The 18,482-nt window shown below is 34.5% G+C and overlaps 1 protein-coding gene across 1 annotated transcript; it reads right to left on the reverse strand.

The window, feature by feature from the left end:
- Positions 1-669: 669 nt before the first annotated feature.
- ASB17 (ankyrin repeat and SOCS box containing 17) lies at positions 670-17,298 on the reverse strand. Its single transcript, XM_002916913.2, has 3 exons — positions 16,898-17,298; positions 2,185-2,464; positions 670-876 (listed from the first exon to the last, which is right to left on the reverse strand). Exons 1-3 carry the CDS (start codon positions 17,296-17,298, stop codon positions 670-672), a joined length of 888 nt encoding a protein of 295 aa, XP_002916959.1.
- Between the last annotated feature and the right edge of the window lie 1,184 nt (positions 17,299-18,482).

Here is an 18,482-nt window from a genome sequence, read left to right on the forward strand (position 1 = left end):
GATCATATCTTAATTTCCTTGACTATTCCTCACCACCAAGCACAATGTTTTATTTGCAAAAGAACTCAAATACTTGTTAATAGGAATACACAGTAGAAAATAATATTTACCTAGCTTAGAACATATAAGTAATAAGAGCTTCAGAACATTAATATGACCAAAATTTCCACAGGTTAACAATAATGCTCTAACACAAAACAACTTTTAAGAGCAGGTTAAAAAGGTAAATCTAAAATATAACAAAAATCATATAATTTGTTCCATTGTATAGAAAGGTAATGGGCAAAGTCATATTGATTTAAAATTGATTCATTTAGGGTGTCATGTGAAATTTTCTTTTCTTTTTTTTTTTTTAAGATTTATTTATTTATTTGAGAGAGAGAGAGAGCATGAGCAGGAGGGCCAGAGAGAGAGGGAGAGAGAATCTCAAGCGGACTCCCACTGAGCATGCAGCCTGATGCGGAGCTCAATCACATGACCCTGAGATCACAACCTGAGCTGAAACCAAGAGTCGGACACTTAACCAACTGTGCCACCCAAGCACCCCTGAAATTATATTTTCTAATGAAATATTCAATGCAATAAAAATTTGCATGAAGTTAATAGTTTATTAACTTCTAAACCATACAATGGTGAGTATCCTTAAAGAACTCAGGACAAAGATGTGTATTAACTTTCTAAATTCAGGTAGTTCTGTAGACGAACCGGTATTAAAAGTGAAAATATTCCATTTGGAAGCATATTGTTGGTCAGCAGTTGAGCCCTGATGGTTATTCTGCAAAGATGTAATAGTTCACATGGATCTTTGTATCTTGTTGAAGGAATGTAGTCCAGCCAATCAGAAATAATTGGACGTCTTCCTAAACTTAGCTGCGTCTGAAGAAAGTGGAAACATTTTAATTTTGTAATATTAATCACTGGTTAGTCCAAATTATTAGCATTTTTATTTTGCATTTAAATTCAGAAAATAAATCTTAAATTTACATAACCCTTATAGTATTTTTTACAAAGCTTTTTTACCTGAGGCAAGTATTTTTATTCCCCTTTTATTCTGACAATGATATATAAAGTTTAAATAATATGTCTAAGGACACAAAACATTATTTCTTACAGCTATGAATCTGTATATGTTTTTCATTTTAGATCACACACTTTGTTTTATCAGCCACTCCTTCCAGAGTAGTGTTGTCAACTTGGCTATACACCAGAATTATCCAGGGGACTTTAAAATATACAAATGCTGAGGTTTTACTCCAGAAATTTTGATTCAGTTCATCTGAGGTTAGGTAGAGACCACAAAAACCTTAAAAGTCTCCCCAAGTGATTCCAAACATTGTAGAATAAAATTTCATATTGTTAAACCATGAGAAGTCTTAATAGGAGACCTGTCTATAGGAAAAGAAAAATTTTTAGGTTTTAGTTAAGGTAACCCTTTTAAAGATTTAATTCTAGAAGCTAAGTGTTAATTAAGTTGATTTAAGAATAAAAGAGACTGCTGTATTACAGAGCTATTTCTCCAATAGAACCTATAATCTATAGACTCTATGGTGCTTTTGCTTAAATGATATATAACTTTTTATTATTTATTCAATACTCAGCTACTCAAAGAATATCTGGTATATGCTTAGCACCTTAGCACCAAGCATTTAGCTCATTGCTTGGGATCATTGCTTGGGTATGCAAAAGAGTCTCTGCTCACATAACTGAGGGATAGATATTTTCAATTGCACAATTATTTTAAGCCTTTATATTTTTATTTCTTGGCAGGTGATTGAATCTGTGAGGAGAAATGTAACTCATTTAAAAATATTCTGCTGTAAAGAATTGTGTTAAATTTTTAGTTTATGGTGTTCTTAAGACATAAAAATCCTAATAAACATTGGTTATTGTGTAATTAGAATATAATAATAACATACATCTACTTAGTAACTACTAAAATAAACTATAACTTTTAAAATTATTTATTTAGAAGGCAAAATTATGAAATAAAGGGCTAATAAAGGACTAATGTTCAAGATAATTTAGATTATACCTATTTTTAACTTATAAGCCTACACTCAATTATTAATTTTTCACTGGATATATAATTCATAGATTAAAAATCAAATTCATTCTTGTCACACAGTTTTATCTTAAAATTGATCAATGTTTGAGCCCAAACCCAAAGAACAATATTTTGCTTACCTCTATTTGCCTGACTGAAATGGTAGAAAGCACTCTGGAACATAGCACTAAGCATGTTTTGGCATCTTCCTGGATGTCTACCAATTCATGATCAACCATTATTCTCACTCTTGAGGGGTAGAGCAATATTGTTATCACAATGTTGATGGGGTTTTTTTCTCTTTCTAAGATTCCATATTGCAGGAGTATTTTCAAGATGTTAGATTGTCTTGTCTGAGCTACATAGAGTAGAGGTGTGATCCCACTTAGTGGGCTTGGACAGTATACTGGTGTGAAAGTTCTGTGAATCAAACAAACAAAAGTTTCACTGAATAGAGAATTAAGAATTGTGGTAAACACTTTGTCTTAATAGTAGTGGGAGAATAATAGTATTATCTTAAATGTCTTAAATGACTTTTAATGTAGCTTTACCTTTGTATATATCTTAAAAAGAGTTTTTTATTCTATGAATCTAGACCAAACTGAAAGTTAAAAAATAAGAAAATTCCTATTTTACCTTTAAACTTTGCACTTGTAAAAACAAAGACTTAAATATATGGAAAGTTTACTTTTAGTAATAGTAATTTTTTCTCACTGGAGAAATCCTATTGTTATGAGAACCAGTATTATTTAAAAAAAATCTAAAAAAAAAGAAAAGGTAAAGGGCTCTTTTTATTTTATTTATTTTTTTATTTTATTTAATGATTTTTTTATTATATTATGTTAATCACCATACAGTACATCCCCGGATTCCGATGTAAAGTTCGATGCTTCATTAGTTGCGTATAACACCCAGTAAAGGGCTCTTTTTAATTTCAGTTTATTAATAGAATAAAGTTATGTGACCATTTTGATACCTTTTTGTTTGTTTTCTTCTTGGTCAGTCATGAATTGAGATTGGAGATTAGATGAGAAAGGAATAATTGCAACTACCTTAATTTTATTTTTTTTAAACTTTAGTAAGATTAGAATTGGTATTTGTAGGTTTGAGCAATGAAAAAAATTTTTTTTCTTATTTTATGTAGGCCTTGCAATTGAAATAGATATTTAGGTTTGCTAATGAACTGGTCTCTATATGTAGATAGGACATGGTGTAACCAACCACTGGGGATTTTATATTATAAAGCCTTGATTTGGCCAAATAAAAATGGCTTTTAGGACTAAAGAAAGGGAAATTTTATTCATGATCCTTTGTCTCTGGAATTCTTGATTGGCCTAATAAAACACAAGTATGTTTTGTAGAACAGCATACAAACTATAAATGCTGGTTTTGGACAACTGTGCAGAACAAGGAAAGCATTCTTCAAAAAGAGGAATTTTAAGATTGCATATATTTAATTAATGATGGAGACAACACTGTATAATGCTATAAACAATGGAGATTTAAGGATTCTAGATTCGAGGTTTGGTTTCCCCTGACTAGCTCTGTAATGTTGGGTTAGTCAGCCTCTTTGAGTCTTAGTTTCTTTATGCATTTATGTATCCATTTGGTCATTAATTAATTGAACACTTGCTTGTCCAGAGTGTTCTGAGTACTAGACACAGAGAGATGAAGGACACAGTCCTTTATATCAAGATGGTTATTATAGTGTAGTAGAAGAAATGGACAAATAATTCAATAATACAATACAAAATGATAATTGCTATGATAGCCATATGCTTGGTGTACTATAGAAGCACTGAGGAGAGGCACTTAACTCTTCCTGGAATAACCATTGTTTGTAGGTTATCCTGGAGCTAACTAAGATTTGAAGGATTAGTAGGTGTTTATCAATAAAAAGATTAGAAGTAATGTTTCATTTACAAGCATAAAGTAACAGTGGAGGATTGTTATACCTGAACTACCTATAAAAAGAAGGTTTTATATTAGATATGTTCTCTGTTGAAGTGCATTTAGAAGTCCCATGGGGCGCCTGGGCGGTGTAGTCGTTAAGCGTCTGCCTTCAANTATAAAAAGAAGGTTTTATATTAGATATGTTCTCTGTTGAAGTGCATTTAGAAGTCCCATGGGGCGCCTGGGCGGTGTAGTCGTTAAGCGTCTGCCTTCAGCTCAGGGCGTGATCCCGGCGTTATGGGATCGAGACCCACGTCAGGCTCCTCTGCTATGAGCCTGCTTCTTCCTCTCCCACTCCCCCTGTGTGGTCCCTCTCTCGCTGGCTGTCTCTATCTCTGTCAAATAAATAAATAAAATCTTTAAAAATAAATAAATAAATAAAATCTTAAAAAAAAAAAAAAGAAGTCCTAAAAGCCTCCCCTGTAGTGATTTCCTTGTCAGATGCTCCAAAGAGAACCGTTTGAAAATTACTAAAACAACTAGTTTATCTCCAAAGCTTCATCGAGTGTTGAAATGCCCGGATTTTGTGATTAAAAAAAAAGTGTGGTGTAGTACAGAGTAGCACCTTAGAAATTAAGAAGTTGAGTTTTTGTTGTAATCCTGCCAGTGTTACTATATATATCCTTCTAAGTTCTGTATATAAATATACACATTCTCTGTTAGAATCATCTCCAGATCAGTATTGCCCCAAACATGTCATCTTTTTCATATATACTTCCAATATATATCCCAAATTGAACTCCTAAACTACTCTCCTTCTGCATTCCCTGTCCTGCTTATAGGTATTCACTTCCCCAAAGCACCACTGCACCCAAATTTTTCACAGTTCTTTGATTTGTGTGTGTCCTTCCCCTCCCTCTTCAATTCTGGCAAGCCTTGCTCATCATATAAGACTCTATCTAATAAACTCTTTTGTAAAGACTTCTTTGATGACCTGAACTTTCTCTTCTCATGACACTTTGTACATTCCTCTGTTAAGCCCATATCATTTTGGACAACTTAACGCCTCTAATCTTTTAGTTTCTCATCTTCAAAATAAATGCATCATCAAGATGTGCAATAAAAATTTGAGCTCCACAGGGCAACAATTTTTGTCTGTTTAATCTGCTATCATATCCCTAAATGCCTAGAATAATCCTTAGCCCAGAGTGGACACTCAAGTATTTGTTGATTTTTTTTTTACTGTTCTCCAGAAAAAAAATATGTATGTAATTTATTTTGCAGCTTTTGGACTTAACAAGAGTATTAGTGAAGTGCAATCATTTAAATTTTTCAAAGGCAATCTAATTTATTCTTCTTGCTCATTCTTTTTTTTTTTAATCGGGTAGTTCTTTTTTAATTGAAGTATAATTGATAAACATTATTTTAGTTTCAGGTATACAACACAATGATTCAATATTTAACATAGTCTAATTACCATCTGTCCGCATAAAAAGTTAGAAAAAAATTTTTTCTTGTGATGAGAACTTTCAAGATTTACTCTCAGCACCTTTCAAACATGCAGTAAAATATTATTGACTATAGTAATCATGCTGTAAATTACATTACCATGAGTTATTTATTTTACAACTGGAAGTTTGTACTTGTTGACCCCCTTACCCATTTGACTTACCCCCAGACCCTCTTTCACTCTGGCAACCATCTTTTCTCTATGTCTATGAGTTTTTTGTTTACTTGTTTGTTTGTTTTTTTTAGATATAAGTCAAATCATGTTATTTGTCTTTCTCTGTCTGACTTAGTTTACTTAGCATAATACCCTCAAGGTCATTCCATGTTGTCACGAATGACAAAGTTTCATTCTTTTTTCATGTCGGAGTCATATTCAGTATGTTGCATTTTCATTTTGTTGATTGTTTTCTTCACTGTGCAGAAGCTTTTTAGTTTATTTTTCCTTTTGTTGTCATTGTCTTTGGAGTCAGATAATAAAAAATATTGCCAAGAACAATGTCAGGGAGCTTACTGCCTATGTTTTCTTCTAGGAGTTTTATTGTTTCTAGTCTTGCATTCATGTCTTTAATCAATTTTGAGTTAATTTTTGTATGTGGTATAAGATAAATGGTCTAGTTTCATTCTTTTGCATCTGACCAGTTTTCCCAACATCATTTATTGAAGAGACTGTCCTTTCCCTATTGTATATTCTTGTCCTTTTTTCCCATAATATTAATTAACCATATATGCATGGGTGTATTTCTGGGCTCCCTATTTTGTTCCATTGATCCATGTGTCTGTTTTTATGCCATACTGTTATTACTATCTTTTTAATATAGTTTGAAATCTGGGAGCATGATGCCTCCAGCTTTGTTCTTTTTCAAGACTGCTTTCATTATTCAACATCTTTTCTGTTTCAACAAAAATTTTAGGATTGTTCTAATTCTGTGAAAAATGCCATTCAAATTTTGATAGAGATTGCATTGAATCTGTAGATTGCTTTGGGTGATATGGACATTTTAATAATAGTGATTCTCTTAATCCATGAGCACAAAATATCTTTCCATTTATTTGTGTCTTCTTCACTTCTTTCATCAATGTCTTATAGTTTTCAGAGTACAGATCTACCACCTCCTTGGTTAAATTTATTTCTAGGTATTTTATTCTCTTTGATGCAATTATAAATGAGATTTTTTCTTAATTTATTTTGCTTATAGTTCATTGTTAGTATATAAAAACACAACAGATTTTTGTATATTGATTTTATACCCTGAAACTTTACTGAATTTATTTATTTTAACTATTTCGATGGAGTCTTTAGGGCTTTCTATATATAAAACTATGTCATCTATATATAGTGGCAGTTTTACTTTTCCCTTTCCATTTCGATGTATTTTATTTTAAAATTTATTTGATTTATATTTTATTTGCCTAATTGCTCTGTCGAGGACTTCTAATACTATGTTGAAATAAAGTGGTGAGAGTGGGCATCCTTGTCTTGTTCCTGATCTTAAAGCAGTGGGTATAATGTTAGTTGTGGGTTTGTCATATATAGTATTTATGATGTTGAAGTACCTTGCATCTATACCCATCATGTTGATGGTTTTTATCATAAATGTATAATGACAAAATGAAATTTGTCAAATGCATCATCTTCATCTATTAAGATGATCATATAATTTTTATCCTTCATTTTTTAATGTGAATTATGGTGTTCGATTTGCAGGGATTGAACCATCCTTACATCCCTATAATAAATCCTACTTGATCATGGTGTATGATCCTTTTGATGTATTGCTGAATTTGGCTTGCTAATATTTTGTTGAGGATTTTTGCATCTATAATTATTAAGGATATTGGCCTATAATTTTATTTTATTTATTTTTTACAGTGTCCATGTCTGGTTTTGCCACTAGGGTAACTCTGGCCTTGTAAAATGAGTTTGGAAGTGTTCCCTCCTTTTCAGTTTTTAGAAGGGTTTGAGAAGGATAGGCATCAAATCTTCTTTGAATAATTGGTAGAACTCACCAGTGAAGCTGTCTGGTCCTGGACTTTTGTATGTTGGGAAGTTTTTGATTACTGATTCAATCTCTTTACTAGTAATTGGCTTATTCAGACTGTATTTCTTCACAAATCAGTCTTGGAGGATTGTATGTTTCTGGGAACTTACCCATTTCTTTTAGGTTGTTGAATTTTTGGTGTAAAATTGTTTATAATTGTCTCTAATGATCCTGTTGTATTTCTTTGGTATCAGTTGTAATTTTCTTTCATTTCTGATTTTTTTTTGGACTCTTTTTCTTGACGAATCTGGCTAAAGGTTTGTCAGTTTTGTTTATCTTCTCAAAGAGCCAGTTCTTAGTCTCATTGATCTTTTCTGTTTTATTTTTAGCTTGTATTTCATTTATTTCTGCTCTGATCTTATTTCTTTCCTTCTACTAACTGAGCTTCATTTGTTTTTCTTTTTCTAGTTCCTTTTGGTGTACGGTTAGTTGTTGTTGTTTTTTTTTCAGTATTTTATTTACTTATTAATTAGAGAGGGGAAGAGGGAGCATGAGCAGGGGTAGGGGTGGAGGGAGAAGCAGACTCCTGGCTGAGCAGGGAGCCTAATGTGAGGCTCTATCCTAGGTCCCTGGGATCATGACCTGAGCCAAAGGCAGACACTTAACTGACTGAACCACCCCGGCACCCCAATAATCTTCCCTATTAGAACTGCTTTTGCTGTATCTCATTGATTTTAGTAAATTGTATTTCTATTTTCATTTATTTCAAGGTATTTTTTAATTTCTCCTTTCATTTCTTTGTTGACACATTGGTTGTTCAGTAGCACATTTTTTAATCTCCACATATTTATGATTTTTCCAGTGTTCTTCTTAATAATTTATTTCTAGTGTCATACCATTGTGGTTGGAAAAGATACTTGATATGATTTCAGTCTTGGATTTATTGTGACTTGTTTTGTGGTCTAATATATTATCTATCCTGGAGAATATTCCATGTGCACTTGAGAAGAATGTATATTTTGCTGTTTTTGTATGCAGTGTTCTCTCTCTCTCTCTCTCTCTCTCTCTCTCTCTATATATATATATATATATATATATATATATATAGTCCATCTGATCTAATGTATCAACTAAGGTTGATATTTTCTTATTAATTTTCTTCTTGAATGGTCAATCCATTGATGTAGGTAGTATATTAAATCCCCTTTCTATTATTTTATTGCTGTCAATTTCTCCCTTTAGGTCCATTAATACTTGCTTTATATATTTAGATGCTTCTATGTTGGTTGCATAAATATTTACAAATGTTGAATCTTATTGTTGGATTGACCCTTTTATTTTTATATAATCCCATTTTTTTGTCTTTTATTACAGTCTTTATTTTAAAGTCTATTTTATCTGATAAAACTACTCTAGCATTTTTTGGTGGGGAGGGTTTCCATTTGCATGAAACATCTTCTTCCATCCCTTCACTTTCAGTCTGTGTGTGTCCTTACATGCAAAGTAAGTTTCTTGTAGGCAGTAAGGTAGAGGGATAGTGCAAAGATGGTACCTACCTGTGCCAGCACTAGCAAAGTAGAGGGAGAATGCTGAAAAGAAGTCCACCGGTGCCTTTATTCCTGGAAAGTCTCAACAGGCACTGCCCTTCTGGCAGATACTTTAAGGTTAACAAGTGAATCTCTTTCACATATGGTGTGGCACTTTTCAATCTGTCAATTTTGTCCGTGGTCCCAAAGTGAATGTGTCTGCTTGTGAATCCTCTAAGAGTGGAATCTCCATTTCCTACAGTGCTATTTCTCCTGAATGTAAGTCCTGTTGGTTTTAAAGCCAGGTGTTTTGGGGGCTCATCTCTCCAGTGCAGGGCCCAGGGGTTAGAGTGTCTGATGTGGGGCACAAACCACTTGCTTCTCAGGGAGAAGCTCTGTATTTGTGAGATCCCTCTTGACTCCTCCTGTTTGTGGGTTGGCATGCCAAGGGTGGGGTTTTTGGCAAGACCATGGCTTTGCTTCCCCTACCCATCTAACATGGTCTGTTAATCTTTTTTTTTTTTTTTTTAGGTGGGGGGAGAGGAGCAAAGGAAGAGGGAGGGAAAGAATCATAAGCAGGCTCCAGGCCCAGCATGGAGCCCGATGCAGGGGGCTCTGTCTCACCTGAGATCATGACCTAAGCCAAAATCAAAAGTTGGACACTTAACTGACTGAGCCACCCAGGTACCCCAATCTGTTAATCTTTTGCTCTGGAGGATCTGTTCAGCTAGTTTCGTTTTTTGTTTGCTTGTTTGTTTGGTTTTTAGAGGGAATTGTTACATATATAGATACAGATGTAGATTTGTTGTGTCCATTGGAGGAGATAAGTTTAGGATTCTCCTATACTGTCATCTTGAGCCGCCTCTGATCTTGCTTACTCTTAAGATATTAGACTAAGAATATTGTTAAGTGGGGCGCCTGGGTGGCACAGCGGTTAAGCGTCTGCCTTCGGCTCAGGGCGTGATCCTGCGTTATGGGTTCGAGCCCCACGTCAGGCTCCTCTGCTATGAGCCTGCTTCTTCCTCCCCTACTCCCCCTGCTTGTGTTCCCTCTCTCGCTGGCTGTCTCTATCCTGTCAAATAAGTAAATAAAATCTTTAAAAAAAAAAAAAGAATATTGTTAAGTATAGGAATTCAGGAGACTTGGGGGACAAAGATACCACAACTGGTCCTTGGTAAGATTTGGAGAATTTAGTCAATTTTAAAATATTAAGGTTGATATTACCTTTAGAAGTAATTTTGGACCAAAAATGTTGAAAACATAGCTAAAACTCAAATAGGCTTAAAATGAGATTTAAAAGTCTAATCTGTACCCAAATGACATGATTAATCCTCATGTTTAAAGAGCATGTTACTGTAAACCAAAATTTGCTTAATCTGTACTGACAGTTAATTATAACAGTACTTATATGGATGGAATAAGGCAAGCACAGCAAGAATTAGTTTTTAAATGTGAAGTTAATGAGCTGAACCCTCTATATCTGAAAACCTGTCATATATGCTTATGAAATGGGGCATAATATTTCCATATAGACATGCAGAGAATGATTCAGTTTTGTAGCTATACTAATTATTTCTATTTTTTCTACTCCTTCTCTTTTAGTTTTTAGCCACCAAATTTGAGAGATGCTTCTCCATAATTTTATTTCTGATATTTAAGACAGTTGACTTTCTTGGAACTGTGTTTTATCCTAACTTAGTAGGGCTGTTTTCTCCAAGTTATCCACCTACCTCTTTGGCTGTTCCTTTTCAACCATCTTTTACTGGTTTCTCTTTTTTTCTGTCCTTAACATCTAAGTAAAGAAGATTTGGCCTTTGACTAATTTTCTTTTGATTTATTGCTCTCGGGCAATTTCATTCATGACTGTAATTTCAATTACTGTCTATTGATTTATTCAACAAATATTTATTGAAAGCATACTGTATGCCAAGCACTGTTTTAGGTGTTTGGGATATGTGAGTGAACGTAACAAAGATGGCTGCTTGTATTGTAGTGAGGGNGGGGAAAAAAAACAAAAAAAAAAAAAAAAAAAAAAAAAAAAAAAAAAAAAAAAAGCAAATTTTATAATATGTTAGAAGATTTGATAAGAAAAAAAAAAGTAGAGTGGTATAGGAAGTATGAAAGTGCTAGGGGGTTGTATGAGGGCATTTTCCAGTTTTAAATAGGATGACAGGAGAGGGCATTACTGAAAGGTGACATCTGAATAAAAAAGAAGAAGATGAAGAAGTTAACTATTTAGATATTTAAGGATCCTAAGGCAGAAGTGTTCCTGGAGTGGTGAGGGAAGAGTAAGGGAGCCATTGTGGCTGAGAGAGTGAAAAGAGTGAGTAGTAATAGGAAACAAGGACAGAGATAATGGGATGCCACATCATGTAGAGCCTCGTAGATTACTGAAAGGACTTCCATCTTTTACTCAAAATGGAATGGAGGAACCACTGGAGATTTTGAATAGAAAAACAATGTGATCTTACCTTTGCTGAGAATTTGTTATGGGATAGGAGGAAGAAAATTACTTATATGAGGGAATAACAGTAGAGATGGTCAGATTCTGTATATTGTTTCAAGTTAGAACTAACAGATATCCAGGGGTGCCTGGGTGGCACAGTGGTTAAGCGTCTGCCTTCGGCTCAGGACGTGATCCCGGCGTTATGGGATCGAGCCCCACATCAGGCTCCTCTGCTATGAGCCTGTTTCTTCTTCTCCCACTCCCCCTGCTTGTGTTCCCTCTCTCGCTGGCTGTCTCTCTCTCTGTCAAATAAATAAATAAATAAATAAAATCTTAAAAAAAAAAAAAAGAACTAACAGATATCCAGACAGATAAGATGTGGAATGTAAAGAGAAAGACACATCAAGGATGATGCTATTTAGCTGTCTGCTGTACCTGGATATCCCTTAGGTAATGCAAACTCTTATGTCCCAAACTAAATTTTTATGTCCTTGGTAATAATCTTGATAGGTTTGTGGCATGACCATTGTGGTAGGCTGGATAATGGCCTCTCAAATTGTCAAAAGGTATTTTGCAGATGTAATTAAGGTAAGGATCTTGAGATCGGAGATTATTCAGGTGGACCCAGTGTAATCACAGGGGCCCTTATAAGACGTGTCAGAGAAAAATAGAATCAGGGTCAGTAAAGAAGCTATGACTCTACAATGCTGTCTTTGAAGATGGAGGAAGAGGCCATGAACCAAGGAGTGCAGGAAGCGTCTAGAAGCTGGCAAGGAAACCCAGTCACCTATAGAGCTTCTAGAAAGAACCAGCCCTGATGACCTCTTGATTTTAGCCCCGTAGCTTCTCTTTGGACTTCTGACTTCCAGAACTAAAAAATAATACATTTGTATCATTTTAAGCCACTAAGTTTGTGGCAATTTGTTACAACAAAAGGAAACTAATACAACCATCAATGAGTCTTAAAATTTAGAAATTTGAAATTAACTCTTGTCTTTCTCTGATGCTCTGCTTCTAATCACTCGCTATGTTTTGTTATTCTATTTAATAATATCTCTACTTTCCCCTGTTGCTATTTAGTTTAAGGTCTCGTTGTGTTTTACCTGGACAGTTGTGGTATCAAAGAATAGCCAGAAGTTGGAGAAGATGGTGGTAGAGTAGAATTAGTTATTTCCCTAAAACTATTATAGATACACAGCGAAGCTAAGTTAGCACAGAGTGCCTACTATGCAAATTCACTTTCAAGGAACTTCTCCAGTCACCTACCTCTTTTCAATAAGATTGTTTCCCACAACCCTTTGTCTGTAGATGTTCTGGAGCTGCCACTGTATCTGGAGTGTTTGAGCAGTCTACTGACTGGTCTCCCTGCCTCTAGTCCCAGCCTCTCTTCCCAGTCTAGTCTTCAAGTGGGAGCTGATGAATCTTTTCATACCACTAATCTGACCTTCATTGGTTAGGCATCACTCATGGTGTAAATTTCAAATTCCTTAACATGGCCTACAAAGTACTTTCGGCTTTCACTTCTAGGCTTCATCTTTCACTATTACCCGATTTCCTATCGTACTTTCTAGCAATTGCAGAATTATCTAGACAATTGTTATAGACAATTCTTATAATCACTGGATGCAACATGTTGTTTGTATCTCCTTTGGTTTTAGTCATGCTGCCTCTGCCTAGATTATATTTCTTCAAGGGCTAAAGGAAGGGAAAACTTCCTTTCATCCTTTAAAAATCAATATAAGACATCCTGTCTTCTAGAGAGCTTTCTCAGGTATCTGCTCCTTCCCAATAGTGTTAACTTCTTTCTCTGTTCTTTTTACCTGCACGTGCTTCTATTTTTGCATTTATAGTATGATTATAATTGTAATGGTTCACTTACTAGTGTGTGAGCTCTCCAAAATCAGGAAATATGGCTATTTGGTTTTGTATTCCCCCCAAAATACCACAGTGTTTGGCACTTAAGAAAATGCTTAATAAATGATTATTGTTATTTTAGCTGAATGGTATCATCTCTCTTTAACCACTTATGGTCTGTCATACAGTGGCATTTAGATTACTATTGCAGGTTTGTTGTAAAAATGAACAAACTTAAGTTCCTTTCCCTCATTAGTTCTATCTCCTCTCCTCCAGAGACCTATTTAGACACTTCATTATTATAATGGGGAAATTATCATATTGAAGTGTATCCTGGGTAGTGTGACCAAAAAATGATGTTGCTATGAGAATAAAGAACAACAGATAATAGGGAATTTAAGGTATTCACTCTGGGGACATAATAGCTGTGTTCAAATATTTGAGAGGTTTTTCTTTAGGAGAGAAAATAAATAGAGTTTGTTCTCCATAGCTCTGGGGGCAGAATTGGAGAAATGGAGACAGATTTTAGTGCATAATGAGTAAGAAGAATCTAATAAAGCTGCATAAAAATTCACTTTTTCTTTCAACAAAATCTTGATTGAGCTCTTGCAATATATCTACATAGTTCTAGGCACTGAAGATTCAATGTTGAGAAAGTAGGGTTTTTCCTCTCACGGAGCTTACTTTTAATGACAGTGGATAGTGAATAAACAAATCAATGGGAAAAAAAACAACAGCAAATGAACATATAGTGATCGATGTTGTGCAGAGAATTTAAATAGTGTTATGATAGTGAGTGAGTGGTTTCTTTAGATAGTGAGACCAGAGAAGGCCTCTCTGAAGAGATGACGTTTATACTGTGTTCCACCTGATAAAAAGGAACTAGTCATAGGAAGACCTGAGTGAGATTTCCAGGCAGAGGGAACAGTTATTATTATTTCATTATTTTCAAAATTTTAGTTTTTAAATTTGAGTATAGTTGACATACAATGTTACATTAGCTTCAGGTGTACAACCCAATGACTCAATAAGTTTATACATTATGCTGTGCTCACAAGTGCAGCTACCATCTGTCACCATTCAATGTTGTTATAATATCATTAACTACATTCCCTGTGCTGTGCCTTTTATTCCTGTGACTTATTCATTCCATAACTGTAGGCTTCTATCTCCCATTCCCCTTCACTCATTTTGCCCATCCCCTTACCCGCTTTCCCTCTGGCAACCAACAGTTTGCTCTCTGTATTTATGGGTCTGTTTCTGCTTTTTTCTATTTATTCATTTGTTTTGCTCTTAAGATTCCACTAATGAGTGAAGTCATATGATATTTGTCTTTCTCAGTCTGACTTAATTTCACTCAGAAGTAACAGTCATTATAGGACCTTCGGGCAGAAACGAAATTGAAGATGTTCAAGAAACAGAAAGGTCTGGGTGGCTGAGATATAGTGTTCAAGGGGGAGAATGACAGGAGATTGGATTTGGTTGATATAGTGAGAGACCAAATTATGTAGGACTTTTAAAAAATGGGTATTGAGTTTGAATTTTATTTCACTTGTAGTGGGAAAGATTTGGAGGATTTTAAGCATGAGTGATATAACATATTTCACATTTTTATAAGGTTGTTCAGGCTTCTGGGTCACGAATAGATTAAAGGGTTGAGAGGGAAGAATGGAAGCTGAAAGACTCTTTGGCAGTCTATAGAAGTTGTGCAGGCAAGAGATGAATGTGGCTTCACCTGGGTTAGAAATGAAGGAAATGAAAAGTATAATTGGGATATGTTTTAGAGACATAATCAAGAGGACTTACTAATGTGTTGATGAAAGAAAGAGAAGAACCAAGAATAAATCCTGGATTTCTGTCTTGTGCAAGAGGATAGAAAAAAGGGGGCCATTGGTCAGGTAGGGAATTCAGGGGAAGGATCAGGTTGACAGGGAGAGAGTGAATTAGATTAATATTGTTTTATTTCTGTTGAGTTTGAGATGCTTTGTGGAGATGTTGAGTAGACGACTTTATAGAGAAGGAATCTGGAGCTCAGAGGAAAGGTCAGGGCTGGAGAGAAAGACTGGAAAGTCATTGGCATACACATAATATTTGAAGTCATGGGACTGGGTAAAATCTTTGAGGGAAACAGAAGAGGTATAGCTGGGAAACAGAGGGGTCCCTGGGCAAAGGAATGGTTTACCTCACAAAATAGTTAACTACTACTAGCGTTGTTCAAGCAGAGACCATAGAGCATCAGCCAGGGATGTTCAACATAGGATTGCTGACCAGGGTGGAAGTTTGTTAATGAATTCATAGATCCCATTCGAACCTATATAAAATGCTATGATTCTGAAAGACCCAGATCATGTTGTGGTACATAGAATTGGCTAGTAATATATTTTACCTTGTGGATATATTTAAATGAAAATTTCTCGATTTTAAAACAGTCACTTAAGACAGTTGTTAATGGCACTGTATCATATCCCACTGTGTGTTTCTCTTTGTTTTATTTTCCTTCCCCTCCTTTCAGTTTTCCCCTTTTGTGTCCCACTTAAAATTTTTAAAAATTTATCTTCTCTCCCTCTGCTTTACTCCATTTTTCTTTTTTCCGCGGGCCTGCCAGGGACGCACATAGGTGTTACTTAGCCCAGCTTGGGACACTATTGGGTACTATTTGGGGGTTCTATTTACTGATATTCCAGAATGCAGCTATTAGTTCACGTACTTGGGTGATCATTAAGGAAAGCAATCTAGTGGTACTCCAATATCACCGTGATACGCAATCAAGAGAACAACTGCTTCAGGCAGAATCTAAATTGGTTTAGTCTTTAACCGATCTTGTCTGTCTTGTTTTTTTTTTTACTGTATTCTTGGTCCTGTCATGGTGCCTAGCTAGTATAGTGCCTTATCCACAGTAAGGTAGTATATAAATAATTTGTTGAATGAGTGAACAAATGCACATTGGTTCTAATCAAACTAGTACCCAAAACTGTAGAGTGAGTTAGAGTTACTGCAAACTAAGTAACATTACAATCTATATTATGGACTTTACAAAGAGGTCACATTGAATACTTTATTCTATAAGATCCTCAGTAGTATTCATTAGCTAGTTTGACATTTCAGACTATTGAAAATATGGTTCTATAACAGACTTAATCAGGTATTTGACTTCATTGTGCTCAATCTTGGAGAATCTGGAGTTGAATTTATCAATGTTTAACATACAAAAAGGGGATTATTATGTTTAATAACTATTATTAAGTGAATATGTGTGAATATTCTGAATTATACCTTGAAAGTCATTTTATATATGTACTAGAGATAAACATTATTGGTATTCTCAAGAAGAGATCATGGTATTACCCAAAATAATGTCTTTGTCTAGTTAGAGAAATCTAAGTTGGTGAACATGCCATTACCTTGAGCACCAACATGTAAACTTTATAGAACGGAACTGCTAGAAATATATTGGCACATAATAATGTATGTATAAGGGAGCATTTATTGAATAAATAATGAAGGAGTGAACAAATGAATGAGCAATCAATTCAGGATTCCTTATCCATATATAGCCACTATGCATATTCATTTTAGAAAAAAAGAAGTAATATAATCCCCTAATGAGAAATTTTCTTCTTTTATGGTGAAAACATGAGATTATTACCTCCATATCAGTGCCAGGTTACAACTTCTGTCTTGAACATAGTCCTTTGTCTTCTTGAGAAGCAGTTCCACAAAGTCAGGATTACCTTTTCTGGCGAAAACCCAGTACAGAATTGTATTCACACATATTTCAGTAAATTCAAGATTAAAATTTAGTTCGAAACGGTATCCTGATTTTTCCACAAATGCAATATAATCTGAGAGTAGTATGTCAAACCCATCCAAGTCGACACACCTCAGAATTTTTGCCAGGGTTCTGTAAATCCTAGGTTCATAACAGTGATATCCCCACTGACCCAAAAACTGCAAGGATGGTCGTTTAACAATTTTGTCAATGAGATTGCAGAATATATTGCTTCTTGGACAAGAAGTCTTACGACATAATTTAGAAGATTTACTCATTGCTATTTATGGCAACAATATAGAAATAAAATCACAGGAAGTCATACTGTAATCCTTCAGTTACATATTTTGATAATGTGGTAGGCTTTACTCCATAGACAGGAAGTGCCCTTTAAACTGTAGCCAGAAAAAATATCATATGAAATATTACCATAATGTACTGGGTGACATCACAATAGATGGTGAACTGTCATCAGCATAGGTCAGAAATTTGGGATATTATATGTAACTGGTGACATTTGAGAGAGACATATTGGACATAAATGGCATGTGTAACAGCTAAGAGCTAATATTTTTAAGTCTAAAACTTCAGCTCAAGCAAGAATGTATTTTTGTGAAGTACTGAAAGCACAGTTTATACATTAGACAAAATAATATTAAAATCAGGTTGATGATTCCTTTTAGGCTGTCATGTTCTGCATGAGTACTGCATGTTCTCACTTAAACCTCTTAGGATATTTTCCCTACTTTATAGCTGAGGAGACTGAGACTTAAAAAGTTTATGACATCTGCCAAAAGGCACTGTATTCATTCTCAGAAAAGCTGCCATTCAATATTAAACAACATTTGGAAACTTTGCTTTAGAATTTAGAATTTTATAGGCCTTGCTCCTCTATAAATTAGGCAGAACATATACAGTTTGGACATCAAAGGTGTTTCAAGCTTGAGGTGGCATCCTTGCCCCCGTAAAATAAAGGAGAAATATGGTTGTTTAGGAGTTTATGCTTCAGCCACCTTTCTGTTAAATTTAATAGCCTTAGGTGTATTTATTAGCAATCTTAAACGTACTTGAATGTTTTCCTTTTCCTTTTGAATATTTTTCTTGGAAGCACAGAAAATAATGTCTCTTTAGTGAAGGGAAATTATACTTTAGGTTTACTATAAATTACTTCCACTAATAGTAACTTTAGTTCTCTATAAGCTCTAAACTCTCTTTTCCCAGGATAGCAGGAAAAAAATAATAACTATGTCATCTTTCTGAAAACCAGGAGTTTTGTTATTTTCCTCTACTTTCTCTTTTTATTTTCTCCACTTCAAAAAATGCATTTTTAATAGTTCCCTTTTCTTACATAAGCGTCGTAAAAATTGCAACATTATAGAACCAGTGAAAATTCTTCCTGAGATAATCATGTTAACAGTTTTATGTATAGTCTTTCAAATATTTTTATGCTTATATATATAAA

This window comes from Ailuropoda melanoleuca, chromosome 2, assembly GCF_002007445.2.
Source record: "Ailuropoda melanoleuca isolate Jingjing chromosome 2, ASM200744v2, whole genome shotgun sequence".
Lineage (NCBI taxonomy): Eukaryota > Metazoa > Chordata > Mammalia > Carnivora > Ursidae > Ailuropoda > Ailuropoda melanoleuca.

What these genes read in the sequence shown, in the direction of transcription:
- ASB17 (XM_002916913.2), bottom strand. Translation starts at nt 17,298, where the DNA reads ATGAGTAAATCTTCTAAATTATGTCGTAAGACTTCTTGTCCAAGAAGC. An exon ending in AACCTGGCACTGATATGGAG is followed by an intron (nt 2,465 to 16,897) that starts GTAATAATCTCA and finishes TTTGATTCACAG; the next exon opens with AACTTTCACACCAGTATACT. An exon ending in TTTCAGTCAGGCAAATAGAG is followed by an intron (nt 877 to 2,184) that starts GTAAGCAAAATA and finishes CACTTTCTTCAG; the next exon opens with ACGCAGCTAAGTTTAGGAAG.